The sequence below is a fragment of the Gymnoscopelus microlampas genome (assembly GCF_963454915.1).
Source record: "Gymnoscopelus microlampas genome assembly, chromosome: 15".
Classification (NCBI taxonomy): Eukaryota; Metazoa; Chordata; class Actinopteri; order Myctophiformes; family Myctophidae; genus Gymnoscopelus; species Gymnoscopelus microlampas.
The window spans coordinates 14,563,642-14,578,608 of NC_139952.1; the positions used below are offsets into that span (position 1 = coordinate 14,563,642).

General features: G+C 40.7%; 2 protein-coding genes across 2 annotated transcripts; one reads left to right on the top strand and one right to left on the bottom strand.

Moving 5' to 3' along the window:
• Positions 1–3,782: 3,782 nt before the first annotated feature.
• Positions 3,783–9,775, bottom strand: srsf4 (serine and arginine rich splicing factor 4). The gene is made up of 6 exons (XM_084079910.1): positions 9,589–9,775; positions 7,898–8,103; positions 5,915–6,021; positions 5,450–5,667; positions 5,085–5,162; positions 3,783–4,762 (listed from the first exon to the last, which is right to left on the bottom strand). The coding sequence occupies exons 1-6, from the start codon at positions 9,693–9,695 to the stop codon at positions 4,255–4,257; spliced, it is 1,224 nt and encodes a 407-aa protein (XP_083936036.1). The 5' UTR covers positions 9,696–9,775; the 3' UTR covers positions 3,783–4,254.
• Positions 9,776–10,970: 1,195 nt separating this feature from the next.
• xkr8.3 (XK related 8, tandem duplicate 3) lies at positions 10,971–14,612 on the top strand. Its single transcript, XM_084080809.1, has 3 exons — positions 10,971–11,654; positions 12,636–12,823; positions 13,669–14,612. Exons 1-3 carry the CDS (start codon positions 11,269–11,271, stop codon positions 14,430–14,432), a joined length of 1,338 nt encoding a protein of 445 aa, XP_083936935.1. The 5' UTR covers positions 10,971–11,268; the 3' UTR covers positions 14,433–14,612.
• Positions 14,613–14,967: the final 355 nt, after the last annotated feature.

Here is a 14,967-nt window from a genome sequence, read left to right on the forward strand (position 1 = left end):
GCAACAGCTAACTACAATACCTTAAACAAAGCCCTCTCCTCCTTCCCACTACCCAGACCACACCGTACCGTACCCGAAAACATAATCATCTCTAACATAATGTATAAATACTATGCATTGCTGACTATTGAATGTAATTCTAGGATCATTCCAATACATTATTATGAACTTATCCACCAAACGTCATGAAGGGGAAAAGTACCTTATGTAAGTTACAAAGCACGCAAGCTTTTGGGGCCCTCTACTGTTGGGTGTCTCTGAGCAAATGTTTAGCTCAGAATTAATTTGGTGTCTCCTGGGACCCAAACCTACAAACATTTGTTTTAAAATAGCAGATCTACAAGGACATGTTGTGAGCTTGTAGGCATTTCCAAAAATGTTTGGCATTTCTGATTAAAAAAAAAAGTATAGGCCTATATTTCCTTTTTTTCCCTTAAAAAAAAATGTTGAAAATAGTTTTAACAATACTAAAGTTATTTATTTGCTCCACAGCACAGAGACACCGTTACTGAGGAAATGCTGCTTGTTTTCATCGATATTTTGTCATTTCAACATGTATTCTTTGCTGTTTCAACATTTGCTGACACTTCTTTTGGAATTCCAAAGGCATATACACTGCTATACCAAGAAAACATATTTTCCCAGAATTAAATAATCTTTGGGCAAGACCAGAAAGTGTGACCCAAGGTGCCCTTGGAGATGTTGCATCTGTCACAAGAATCGGAAACAGTTGGATACATTCTATTAATTTTGACCTTAGGGTAATGTAATCTGTGCATGACCTTGAACTGAACAAGCTGCAATCTGGCATTGACTGAGCCCGAGTGAATCCTCTTCAAACCCTCGCTCCAGGATATTGTTTAGCAGGTGTATGAGTGTCATTTTTGTTAGTAAGAAATCCTAAATCCTAGTTGTGACCTTTAAACCGCATATAATTCATTGTACGACAGATAGTAAAACATATCCATTCCACAGGGTCACAACATGTTGAGTTGTGATGCGTTGTGACCCTGTACAGTATATCAGCTATTGTAGCTATTTTGGAACATTTTGAAAAGGTTTGCCTACAATGACATGCCCAACATAGGGAGGCCAAGTTGAAGGTGTTAGAATAGAATATATATTGACCATGTCTAACAAAGAACTAACTTTTTTTCCAGTATTATCTGTATTGCCTCTAAGATTATTGGCCTTCCCACGCCTACACTTTTCTTTTGTATAAACGCATCACATGTTTAGCACTCCCAATAGCAAATGACACCGATCATCCCCTCAATCGTCACTTTACACTCATGCCATCCGGACGAAGATAAAAAGAAGTTGGTTTTAATAGGAGTTTTGTCCATTCTGACATTGCTGCACTAAACAAACTGCCTCACTGATATGTTTGTTTGTGTATCCTGGGGACTTCATGTATTGTCCTGGTGTTATGTTGTTTTGTTCTATATTGTTATGTGTTTTGTGTGGAACAGACTGTGAAGCTGTCCCTATGGGATGATAAAGACTATTAAAGTATCTACTTTTGATACTTTAAGTACATTTTGATACCAATACTTTTGTACTTTTACTCAAGTACATTTTTAATTCTGGACTTACTAAATTTGAGCACTTTTTACACCACTGGGGAGACGTAAATAGCCCTGGTTTGGTCTTTATCCAATCAGGAGGAAGCACTTATGCAGAATAAACAAGGGAAAGTGGAAGTGATCACACAAAGAAGTGAGCAAACAGACATTTTTTGGGAATTTGGAAAAACTGAAGCTGATAAATGGGAACTCTCTGAAATTGGCAACCAACCTGATAATGGGATTTCTGTTTAGTAAAGCGCTGGAGAATCTGGCAGACCCCTGTTTCTGAACAAACACTATAGCAATGATATTATTATATTAACCAAGAAGTTATTTGCCTTGTATTGATGATGTTATACCAGGAGCATTTGATCATTATTCATGTTACATTATTACAAGCAGACTGTTGACATAATGATTTCTATTGTATTGTGTATATGATATGGACTCTTATTTTGAAGTGCTCGTTACAATCGCATGTGACTTTTGTATTCAATGAGTGAGTGAATAAACCTGCCTCAGTTACGTTCTTGACTGAGTTCAAGCAACAGCTGATGCCTCCCCGTGTATTCTTAATATTTCACTTAAAATTTCTGGTCCACACGTGTAGATTGCTGCACGTTCACTCTGTCAACACAGACAATAGTACTCTACATGGGTCGGACAATATTCCTGCCTTCCAGACATTAGGTTAAAACTAGTTTTGAATTGTAATATATAATTTAATGTATAATAGTATTCTAATAGTAATAATTGCTATATAGCGTTTCTTCATTAGGGTATCCCTGTCTCACCAACACAAACGGAAAATACATTTTTAGGGCAGGATATCAATTTCATCCAATCAGGAGAGGGACTCCTACAGGATAAACTAGTGAAATTGGAAGTGATTAAATCGGAACTAACATTGTGTAAGAGATTTGAGAGAGATTTGGTGTAAGTCTTAGTCTTATTTAAATGGTTAATAACTTGTATGAGCTGTTTGAACTTGTAAGATGTTTGTTAATCATTGATTCCGAAAAGTAAGGAACCAACTAAGTGTCCCTTTTCAGTTCAATAAAGGACACGTCTTCGTTTCTAAATAAGGGACAATGCTGTATTTCAACAGATGGTTGATAGATGTTGTTCTTCTCTGTCAGACTCAGTTTGATATCTCACTTGACTTCTTGACCTTCATAAAACTAAAGACAAGAACCCTCTTGTGGCAAAAGAAGGAATAGCCTTTAATACTGCTCATGTCAAGTAAAAAAAAAACACACACAGCCATAGGGTCCCCAAAAAGAAAACACTGGGCCTCCAGTTCCAACGACTGTCCCAACACCAAAAACGTTGTCTGTGTGCCGTTTGCTTTGCCTTTTGTTTACCCGATTTGGCGCTCCATGGTGATTGATTTCCATGGTGTGTAGTGTACATACATGTACATATACTGTATATTATTTAAGAAAAAATCTGCAGCCACTTTTCCAGGTATGTGTGATATGTGAACAAGAGGTAAATTCAGTTGCCATTGTCATAGCACCAGTACCACACTATGCAACACAGGACGGATACAGAGATGTAAAGGAATAAAGCTTTAAGAATTAAAACAAATTAGTCAACAGGTTAAATATACAGTACATGGATCAAGAAATAGGTACCAAAAACCAAAGATTAGGGTCCCTCTGTACTTCGACCACTCAGCATTTACATAGTGTATGAGGCATTAACAGTAAAAATACTAATTAGTTCAAGTGTTTGAACAATCTACAGCAGTACGGATAAATTAGTCAATCCACAGTGGATAATGAATCAAGTGCAACAATACCTATCCTAAGTGGCATACAGTGTATAACCTATATAGTAAAGTAGAAGTGATTTTAGGCTGCATTTGTGTCCATTTATTTGCACTTATGGGTAGGTTCATTAGGAGTATTACCTGAAGTTAAAACAATATTCCTGTGTTGGCTTGTGTGAACAGTTCAGACCTCAACACTGAGGGCAATAAATGTGGGGCAGATGTCATCCCTGTGTTGAACGCGGAATTTAAACTTGGGTCTCAACTCTTAGTCACTGCATCATGTTCTTCAGAGTAACACTGACTACATTGTGCTGTCATTATACCACCTTAAATATTATTGATCAGATCGAGACTTCAGTGTACTCTTGACTCCAAGTAATATTGACATCAAGGTAAAAGGTCTTCATCTTCAAATAAGTGAAAGAAATAGACAAATCTAGATCAGGCATTAATCTTTATTTAATGCAAATGATAAAAAGGTTTCACGAAAGGTGATGCCATATCACAGTATGAAAACAGATCCCACGAGCACATCAACAGAATAGTATGCTTGTATGTGCGATGAACATACAAAGACATACTACAGCATCAGCATATTTTTTGATCCATTTAAACGTACAAAAATTTAGTTCTCCTCCTGTTATGTCACAAACTAACTGTTTATTTCTCATTCCATTATGTCAAAGACCTCCATAAGAGAGAACACTACTGGAAAAATATGTTGAATAAAAAATAAAATAAAATGGAGAAGCATTTGCATGAGAGACATCAAGCAACCGAGTGTATGGTATTCTACACATATTTAAAAACAAAAAACAGAGCAACACATGGTTAAGGATTTTGGGGGAATGTAAAAGGAGAACAGGGAGACAGGATGGGGGCTCATGGCAGGACAGTCCCGTCTCAAGACTAGGAACGAGAACGTGAGCGGGAATGGGAGCGGGATTTGGAGCGAGACTCTGAGCGGGAAACGGATGGGGATCGGGACCGGGCTTTGGCAGGTGTGGGGGAACGGGACTTTGATTTAGACTTGGACTTTGATCTGGCTCTGGGTTTGGACTCAACAGGGGAGCGTGAGCGAGAACGAGAGCCTCTCTCAGCAGCGCCTCCCTCCTCATCGCTTTTCGCCTGATCGCCTTTGGAGGTGGATTTCTTAGAGCGATCCTTGACTCCTGACCTAGATCTAGACCTGGAGCGAGAGCGTGATCTGGACCTTGACTCATCTTTTCGGTTCCTCTTCCCTTCTTTCTTGATCTTTTTGTTCTTCGGGCTGCGGCTCCTACTGCGACTGCGCCCTTCATCACGGCTGCGACCCTCCTTGGTTTTGTGAGCACCATTACTGCGCTCTTCATCCTCCTTCTTGCCCTTTCCCTTGTTCTTCTTGCTGCGTGAGCGGCTGCGGGAGTGAGAAGCCGCCCTGGGGACAAGACAACTTGGTAAATCAAAACATCTTAAATCCTTTAGCTATTCTGCCCTGCCAAGCCAAAGTGCAGTAACTACGTTTTTGGACACCCCGACTAATTTGTATATCCCCCATTTTTCAGTGATTTTTTTTCCCGTAGTTACTGCACTTGGCTTGGCAGAGCAGTATTAACCCCCCTATTATTATTTTTTTACCAGTTTTCCTGGTTACTGCCATTATGCTGATTGGTCAAGTTAAATATTGCTCCTTTCGATGTAGAATTTCACATACTAAGAGGCAGTTCCTTTGTACAATTCGCTACTGTGGTCTCTCTTACCTGGATCGGGAGCGACTACGACTGCTGCTCTCACTGCGACTACGACTCTTGCGGGACCTGCGGCTTCTGGAGCGAGACCTGGGAACCAACCGGGAATAAGTTCGTAGTCAGCAATATTGTTATGATCTTTTAAATGTCCCACCAAAATATTTATAAAGAATGTCCATGACTCATTATTTCTCCATTTTATTCCTTCCATCCTTTCTCTTTAAATTCCCTTCACACCTGTTGTAATGCACTTTGAATTTCCACTGTATGAAATGCAATATACACATACATTTGCCTTGTTCTCCTATAGTGCCCAAAACATGTTCATTCTCAACAGGATTGTGAGGATTAGCAACCATGGTTTTTGATTTCCTTACCTGGAGCGGCTGCGACTACGGGAATAGGAGCGACGAGAACGCCTGGCACCAGGGCGGTCCTCAATAAGCCGGATCTTCCTGCCGTTCACCTCTGTGCCATCCAGCTTCTCCAGGGCCCTCTTCATGTCAGCATACAGCCTGAACTCTATGACCCCCTCATTCCTACGGCCCTTGTTGGTGTCAGCATATGTCACCTCCCCTGCCTGTCTCATATAGTCCTAATGAGTGATGAAAACAAGCATTAGATGAGTACGATTTATTGTTGTCAATAGTCAAATCGGTTCTATAATTTGAACTATGGTAAAAATGAAAAAAGGTAAGCATTTTGAATAGAGTCCATCTTAATGCAATTATCCATCAGTGGGTATATTGTATATTTACTGTCCAAACAACTACAGAACTTAAATTCTCTTTAAGAAGCTTTAGAAAATGACTTGTCGTAAGTCATGAGACTTGCCCACATACCTTCAAATCTTGCCAGCTGCAGCGGCTAGAAAGGTTCTCAACAATGAGGCGATAATCTGTCCGTGTAGGTGGGCCGTATCTGTCCCTTCCTCCACGCCCATATCCACCTTTCAAGTTAAAGAAGGAAGTCCAGAAAAAATGAGGACATGAGACCAACCAAGACATGGCTACAATACTACACTCCAAGCTACACACTAGAAAACAATGTCCATATAAATTTGGGAAAAAGCAAACAAAAGGGGGGAAATAAAGATGATAAAGAGCTACATAAAAATGTGAAATAAAATAAATAAAAACAAAACTCATTACAATTTAAGACTAGCTCATCTTTCCTATTAGACGACGAAACCTTTTATTTATGAAGAACATTAAGGCCTATGGCCAACAATTTATAGATACAAATTTGGTAGCATTGACAAAATAACCCTGCTCTACTTTAAAACAGTGAAATAAGACAAATTATTTAAACAATGACTGGAGAAGTACTTACGGTGAACTAAAGCAACTTTCTAAACTACCACATCTAAACATTTCACTTTTCATAAGAACAAGTTCTTTTTTCAGGCACCTATAAGAGCTGAACCCACATCTGTTTTCCTAACCCCATGGTATCCTCACCACCCGGCCTGGGCCTAATGGGAAAAGCGGTCTTCATTCACAATGGCTCCCTTTTTTGGTCTGCCCAGGGGCCCAGAATGGTCAAACCACACTCTTGGAAAGGGGACACCATGGCCAGCAATAGGGGCAGGCAGTCAGCAAAGGACTCTTTCAATTAAAACATTGAGGTTCTTTGTTAAATCTTTAACTTTATATTGACATTCATTTTAAATAAAATAAAAAAATCCTGAACAAAAAACAACAGATTACAAGATACTTCATCACAATTAAAAGTACAGTTTTATAGTCAAATCAAGACATTTTTCAACCCATCAGCAAGCATGTAAATTTCCACATCCAAAACATTCTATGGTCCTATATTAGTGATTTCACTGAGAGACCAAGTATATGGAATCCCAGGATAATTTCAAGTCATTGGTGGCTCTGGTGCATACAAAAATGTCACTATCAACTGAAACAGTCTAACCTGACCTCCCACCATTCCCTTTCAAGTAGGGATGCACCGATATATCAGATTACAATCAGTATCAGCCAAGATGGACTTGGTTATCTCTCAAGGTCAAAGACCATTGTTTGGCAGATAAGCGAGACGGATAAACTACTTGAAGACGACAGTCATCAATATTTGAGACGTCGCGGACCAAATTATAATTTGTTAAACCAAAGAGCACATCCCTTATGTGCATCTAACCCCCTCCCCGAAACCATTACTTGATCATCTCAAGATGGGCATGTTTAAAAAGCTAATCCCAAATTTATACTGCATTTAAGCTAAATCCTTGTAATGAAATTGGTAAAGGCTAACACAATCTATATTGGTTTATATGAATTGGGAAATAGGGGATAAAAACAAAACAAAAACTCTACATATTTATGTCTATATCAGTGCATACCTACTTTTATGTGCTATGAAATACTGCGTTGTGCACAATACATTTGAAAGAAAGGGTAGGTAGATAAATTGAATTGTTGGGGCCCTAACAGCTGAAAGTGTTGCCACACCTGTATGCTAATTCAATCAACAGAAACTGGGTGAAAGGCTGAATTAGTCCAAAATAGTATTAGCTAGGGGACATTAAAAAGTATGTTACACATGAAAGACCACTAATTCCTCTTTATTACTAAAAATGTTTTAAGGTTAAGATAGCTATAGCAGAAATGTGTTATGGATTGACAACTTGATTCCCACATATACACCTTCAAAACAGAGTACATATTAATTGAATGCACATCAGCCACCAAGGACGAGCTTAAAATTCATGCAAGTAATGTGATTTAACAGTGATTCTCTTACGTGGATGAAAAGCCCTCCACAAACACATTTAGTACCAAATCTATAAAAGCAACATTTTAATGAGAACTTACTCCTTCCTCCTCCTCCCCCTCCTCCACCACCACCACCACCACCACCACCTCCTCCTCCTCCTCCGCCGCCACCACCATAGCCTCCATCTCGACGTGGTCCCTTGGTGTGCTCCACTATAACCCTCTCTCCACACAGGTCTTTCCCATTGAGGTCGTCCACAGCATCATCTGCATCACGGGGGTCATCGAATTCGACAAACCCATACCTTCAAGATAGAGAATTTTGCCAAAAAGCTACATGTCAATGAATGCAGCATAATAACAATATTGTGTAGATGCACACCAGTGCCAAACACATGCAATACAAATGAAAGATAAGAGTTTCCAAATTTCTCTTTTGTTAGTATTCACACCAGAGACCCCCCCCCCCCAACTAACTATGAGTAAAACCACTGAAAATGAGAAATCATAATTACATGTTAACTTTAAAACATCCGTCTCAACTAGGCGCGTTAATAATACAGAGTGCATTTTCATCAGGCAAAACTGCAGAAGACTGCATAGTCCACCAACATACCGCAAATACAAAGAACAAAGGGTAAATATGCTCACAAGTAAACAACCTCCTCTAGTGTTAGATTTTTTTTTGGCGTTGTTTGTTAACCATTTGATTTCACCCTCACGCCCCTTATTTTTGGCAAATTAAATGATAGGATCGGTTATTTGGGGAAATAATAAATAGGGATTCAGTGAATAAGCCACTATCATCGATACCAGAATAATGGCCAAAAGGGGGTTTAATTTAATTACAGTCAACGCCAGTGTTCTGCATGTTGAATGTAGCCACGCACCGCACGCTTGTCTTAGTAAACCTGACAGTGTTGCTGGTTGTACAACAACATGGCCACGTAGCATCTGGAAACACAGCAGCAGCAGGCTAGCAAGTAGCTACATCGCTAGCATGCCGCTATAGCTTCAATAGCATTAGCATGTGTTACCACCGGTCAAATGTTTAAGATCTGTAGTAGTAGCACACATGTTATACACGGAGTGTGTGGTATTTTTCTACACTTTACAGTAAAAGTAATGGTATTTGCGTCAAATCACTTCGAGGCAGTAACTTTATTTTCCCCCTCCCACACTAACAAGAGTTAGCAAGCCAGCCTTGTATGGTTCATGTATGCATTGTCGCGCGAGCCTGTCGCGCACCAACAGAAACTATTTGAGGGTAAATATAGCCTTACTTTCAACCACAAATAGTTAAAAAAAAGTAAACATTTTGGTTTTAAATGCGTAGCTTTTGTCGAGGCAAAGGCTCGTACGGTGCGATACGGTATACATGAGCCTGTGTGGTGCGGGGGGCCTGCATAGTTGCCAGATTTTGAGAGAGAAATAAGCAATCAGGTCTATGAAAACAAAATATTTTTAGATGGGGGGGGGGGGGTGTGGACAATTCAATTACATTAATTTTGGGTGTTTAACATGAAGATGTTCGAGAACCACTGGCTGCTTAAACAGCAGTTAAGAAACAAGCAACTACACTTCAGAAACGAGACCCCCCAAAAACCGAAAACCGCAGTTAAACAATATTTACAAGCGACTTTACAGTCAAAGGAGCCCAGTGTGGCTTATAATAAGCGGACATGGCAACACTGGGGCCTGCAGTGAAACCAGGCCCAACATGCCGCGGCCTAACCAAGACTACACGTTGTTGTTTTTAGCCTCCAATAACACGGTTATTTCAACGTTACCCGTTTTTCAGATCGACTTCCAGTATCTTCCCATAGCCTTTGAAGAACTTCTCAACGTCCTTCTCTCTGGCTCGGTAGCTCAGTCTTCCAATGTATACTCTCGACATGTCTGTCCCTGCTTTGTGTGTGGGTGTGTGTGCAGCCCGGTGCGTCTCACGTTAACACACACAGTAAAGGACAGGAGGTAGTTGTGAGTGAGAAGCTCAGCGTGAGGCACATCGAGAAGACACGTGACTTATATTAATGGGCGTGGCTTTCAGTGTTGCCAGATTGTGCGAGAGAAATAAGCAACCAGGTCTATGAAAATAAGGCCCAAATGACAACGCGATGCTACGCGTTGTGAGCTTGTAGATCTGCTATTTAAAAAGATCTTATATGGGGGGGTTCCTGACACAAAATATTTTCAGATGCATATTTTGGGGGTCATTGATCATGCAAATGTTTGAGAACCACTGGTCTCTTTTTTTTTTTCAAAGCTAAAACTACACTTTAGAAACAAGCCCCAAAAAAACGCAACCTGCAACTACCAATATGTACAAGCAACTTTAAAGAAAAACAAGCCCAAAGTCGCTTGTAATAAGCAGACATGGCAACACTGGTGGCTTTGTGTAACGTGAGTCTTCCTTTGGTGTCGCCAAGGTGGCGCCTAAACCTTAACCTTTAACTTCAAGTTCACAACAACTATGCCCCTAAACCTAACCTTAACCCTAACCTCACAAACACTATGCATAAACCTTAACCTAGTCCTGAAACATGACTGTAAGCGTCATGTGAACCATGGCTAACCTTAACCTAACCTCACAAAAACTATGCCTAAACTAAACCTAACCTTAACCCTAACGTCACAAACACTATGCATAAGCCTAACCTTATCCCTAACCTCACAACTACTATGCCCCTAAACCTAACCTTAACCCTAACCTCACAAACACTATGCATAAGCCTAACCTTATCCCTAACCTCACCCAAACTATGCCTAAACTAGACCTAACCTTAACCCTAACGTCACAAACAAACATTTCTTATTAAAAAAAAACATCCACAGACTGTCTGATCGATATAAACATAGCACAACAAGTTTAGTAGAGTATTTCTCCATTGTAAAAATCATTTCTTGGCAATAACTTTTATACCTCGCTCTGGAAAGCCTATTTATTTCCCTTTATATATATATATATATATATATATATATATATATATATATATATATATATATATATATATATATATATATATATATATATATATATATATATATATATATATATATATATATATATATGTATATATACATACATACACACACACATTTAGCTTTTAATAGTGGTGGGAGGGACTACTGACTTTGATGCAGATTCAGTGTCGTGTCACTGGTCAGGGGGTCAGTCAGTTGTCGCTCATTGTTGATCAACCGACCGCCGGAATACAAACATAGCATTATGCCTGTTCACGTCTCGTGTGTAGTATTCTTAGTAACACTCTAATACATTTATCGCAAGTGAATAAGCAGAATACTCGACACGATAGCAATGCATTTCAACGCGTAGTTACACATTGTCTGTGTCAAACATGAGGAAATGTAAGTTATTCCCCCCCTAACGGACTGAAGAAAGTCGCATGGAGAAGATAGCGGTTACACACGAGCGAGCCGCGGGGGGATTAGCATCGTCATGTTAGCTCATGTTAACAGGTAGCTCGTCATCACAGTCGGCTATAATAAACTTTTATGAAACGACAACAATGGAGTATCCAACTTTTTCTAGGTACTCGTGGCTCGATTTCGCCTTCTCCGTGATCGGGGTGTGCACCTTCCTCTTCGACTGGGGCGCAGACGTGTGGGTGGCCACGGAGTTCTACTGCCGCGGGGACGTGCTGTGGTTCGGGGTGCTGGTCGGCCTCATGGTGCTCTCCTCCGTCGTGGTCCAGATGTTCAGCTGGTTCTGGCTCAAGTACGACCAGGAGCTGGAGGGCTTCAATGCACAGACGCCGGGGACCGTGCTTCTGTTCGGAAACCGACTGAAGCTCTCCTGCTTCCTACATGTGTTCCAGCTCGGCTTCTTTTGCAGGTATATCGTTAGGGATATATTGCATTTTTCGTATCCAAAGGAATCCTGAAGGTCCTTGAACCCCACTTTTGAGAACCAATGATCTAATTCAGTGGTTCTCAAACTTTTATATTTCAGGGACCCATCTTAACTCTGACAGTATACAAATGGAACAATTTGGTTCCATTTGTATACTGTCAGAGTTACAGACTTGTAGGGGTCCATTTAGAACCCCCATAAGGAACCCTGAGAGTCCCAGAACCCCACTTTGAGAACCAATGATCTAATTGGATTATGCTAAAAGTTCACTGTACCAGTGGTTCTCAAAGTGAGGTCCAGGGACTCTCAATTGGTTCCATGAGGGGGGTTCTAAATTGACCCGTACAAGTCTGTAACTCTGACAGTATACAAATGGAACGGGTCCATTTGGTTCCATTTGTATTCTGTCAGAGTTAAGGAGGGTCCTCGAAATTTAACTACTAAATTAATCACTTATGCCTAAAGGTTCAGATTTTCATCATTGACTTATATGGACCTCTACGCAAATTAATGTAATGTCATATTCTTAAGCTATGGATGTGATTGTAGTTGTAACCTCCCTGTGATCAACTGACAGTGATTTCTTATGATAGGCTATGGAAAATCATTGGAGCTGGAACTGGTTAGGTTACTGTCTGACGTGCAAATAGCAGTTCCATGTCTAAGATGTCTAACTTTGAATGACTATATTTACCCTACAGCTTGTTTGGTCTGTCTAATCGTAGTCGTGTGAAACTTGCACTTGACACACGTATAAGCTCAAACATGCGTCTATGGTATTTGACAGGTGCAGCTAATACTTTTTCGGTGTAAAGAAAATTGTAATATGATGAAAAGAAAGCTGACAGGTTTGATTAGATTGAAGCAATTTGCATGGGGAATGCGTACTGCTTAAGATCATGTATACCCGTTATTACTGCCTGAGTCGATAAATGGAATTAATTTCTTGCACTATCCATGCAGGCACATCTCTGCCATATGGCAAGGCTTCCGGGTTTGGTGGCGGAAGGAGCAGGGGTCAGAGTATGCTGTGTATCTCATACATGACCTGAGCATGCTCCGGCTCATCGAGACCTTCTGTGAGAGCGCTCCGCAACTTACTCTCATGATCTATATCATGCTTCACACCAACAAGGCCTGGACTGTACAGTGTAAGCATAATCTTCCTCTTTTCCCCCCCAAAAGCAGAAGTGTAGTGGAACAAAACAATATAGAAGTATTTGCTGTGAAAACCACAGCTTGGTTCCTGATGAGCTAACAAACACAACAAAGACATAGTTGTATCCACTTCCTCATGTGGGCATAAAATCTACTTAGCCGTGTTCCAAGGCTGGTGAGATCTACCATCACCAATCAGTGAAAAACACCACTGATTTTACATCTCATACTACAGTGTGTAGTGTGAGTACTATTGTATGTAGGCTGCTAAATTCCAGGAACCTCTGTCTGTCAGTCTGTCCTTTGCATATCACGAGAACCGCTCATCTGATTGATTTCACACTTGAAGAGTATGAAATTGATCATATGACTAGTTCTGGAGAACGCTGCAAGCAGACTGTGGTTCTTAACGCTTCAAGCACTACTTCCAGGGGCCAAGTAATCAACCCACTCTGAATAGGCATGTGTTCTAAACACATGAATAAAGTTTAACATGAATATTAAAGGCAAACTTAATTTTGTAAAAAAAAAAGATACATATTATAAATATTGAAATAATGCAAAAATGCAAAAACCTTTAAAATATTGATGACAGCACTTGATCCAGTTTCATGTATACAGTGTACATGGTTGACATTTTAGTTCCTGCTCTCTTTTTGTACTGTCAGCTTGTTGCAGATGAGACAAATGAATTTTCCATTCAACATGACGATAAAAGTTTTGGTTTTCAAATTGCTCTTTGATCAATCAAAATGTGCCTTGGGATCAAACGGCTGATCTTAAAAACATGGTTGCCCACCTCTGGTGTGAATCTTATGGCTCAACTGTCATTTTGTAGGTGTGAGTGTTGCTGCATCAACCACTTCCATAGCCTGGATGGTAGTGGACTATCACCGCTCCCTGCGTTCCTTCCTCCCAGACAAGGCTAAGCAAGGCTGGGGCTCCTCCATGGTCTATTTCCTGTGGAACCTGCTGCTGATTGCCCCACGCGTGGCAACAATTGCCCTCTTCACCTCTGTCCTGCCCAGCTACATTGCTGCCCACTTCCTCCTTCTGTGGCCTGTTTTTGTGTTCTGGGCCTGGCGTCAGAACACATACTTCATGGACAGCGCTACAGGGGAGTGGCTCTACCGAGCTACCATCGGTCTCATCTGGTACTTCAGCTGGTTCAACGTGGCGGAGGGGAGTACCAGGGGCAGGAGCATCATTTACCATTCATTTATGACTACGGATGGAGGGATCCTGCTTGCCACTTGGTGGTGCTACAGGGACCCAGTCCTGACACAATCCTATGCCACCGTCCTACTCACCGCTCTGCCAGTCACCTACCTCCTCGGACTGGTCTTCAAAGCCGTCTACTACTGCTGCTTCCACCCTAAGCTGTGGAGGCCTCCGGTGAGAGAACCTGGACAGGGCAAAGAGACACCTGATGGAAACATTGTCTTCAGAGACTTTCCACTCCAGGATGGTTCCCTGGCTTCCCAGCTGTTCAACAAGAGGATGGCCCATCATGCCACTCATTTTTACTCTGAGGAATCGGATGATGATGTTACAAGGACTCTTAATAAGACAAAGAGACACGAGGCCAGCAGTGTTGTATAAACTTAATGTGTCAGACCAAACCATGCACTACTACTTCAAGGCTGCAGACAGTCTTCCAAACTGTCTTGTGTAACCTGCCTTGTCTTTTATGCTGTATTTTCATGATATTTAGAGGTTAAATGTGTTCTAAACCAATTTACAGACACAGAAGCTGTGGTTATTTGATAAGCTTATTCTAAAATATGTTGTTGCTGTCCGGCAGAAACTAGCTAACTCCATTTTGACGCTTTTGCATTTTTCCCCCATAAATCAGGGCCATTTACCCTTTACGTCTGTGTGTTGGTAAAAAAAATATATTGAACCAATGAAAATCATTAAAAAGCGCTTCTGACAAAACCAGCTAACTCCATTGGATCCTCAAACTTTCTGCTAAAACAGCTAACTCCACCGGAGTTAGCTGTTTTTTCTGACTCCAGGCTCCACCCCCCTTTGACCTCCAACTTCATTGTGAGCTTGGTGGTCCATTCAGCTGTTCTTATCAATGATGAACAAAACCTCCTAACTCCACTTTTTTCATTTCCTGAAAAATGAACAT

What these genes read in the sequence shown, in the direction of transcription:
- srsf4 (XM_084079910.1), bottom strand. Translation starts at nt 9,695, where the DNA reads ATGTCGAGAGTATACATTGGAAGACTGAGCTACCGAGCCAGAGAGAAG. An exon ending in CGTAGTCGCAGCCGCTCCAG is followed by an intron (nt 5,163 to 5,449) that starts GTAAGGAAATCA and finishes GTTGGTTCCCAG; the next exon opens with GTCTCGCTCCAGAAGCCGCA. An exon ending in CGTAGTCGCTCCCGATCCAG is followed by an intron (nt 4,763 to 5,084) that starts GTAAGAGAGACC and finishes TCTTGTCCCCAG; the next exon opens with GGCGGCTTCTCACTCCCGCA.
- xkr8.3 (XM_084080809.1), top strand. Translation starts at nt 11,269, where the DNA reads ATGTTAACAGGTAGCTCGTCATCACAGTCGGCTATAATAAACTTTTAT. An exon ending in CAGCTCGGCTTCTTTTGCAG is followed by an intron (nt 11,655 to 12,635) that starts GTATATCGTTAG and finishes CTATCCATGCAG; the next exon opens with GCACATCTCTGCCATATGGC. An exon ending in CAAGGCCTGGACTGTACAGT is followed by an intron (nt 12,824 to 13,668) that starts GTAAGCATAATC and finishes GTCATTTTGTAG; the next exon opens with GTGTGAGTGTTGCTGCATCA.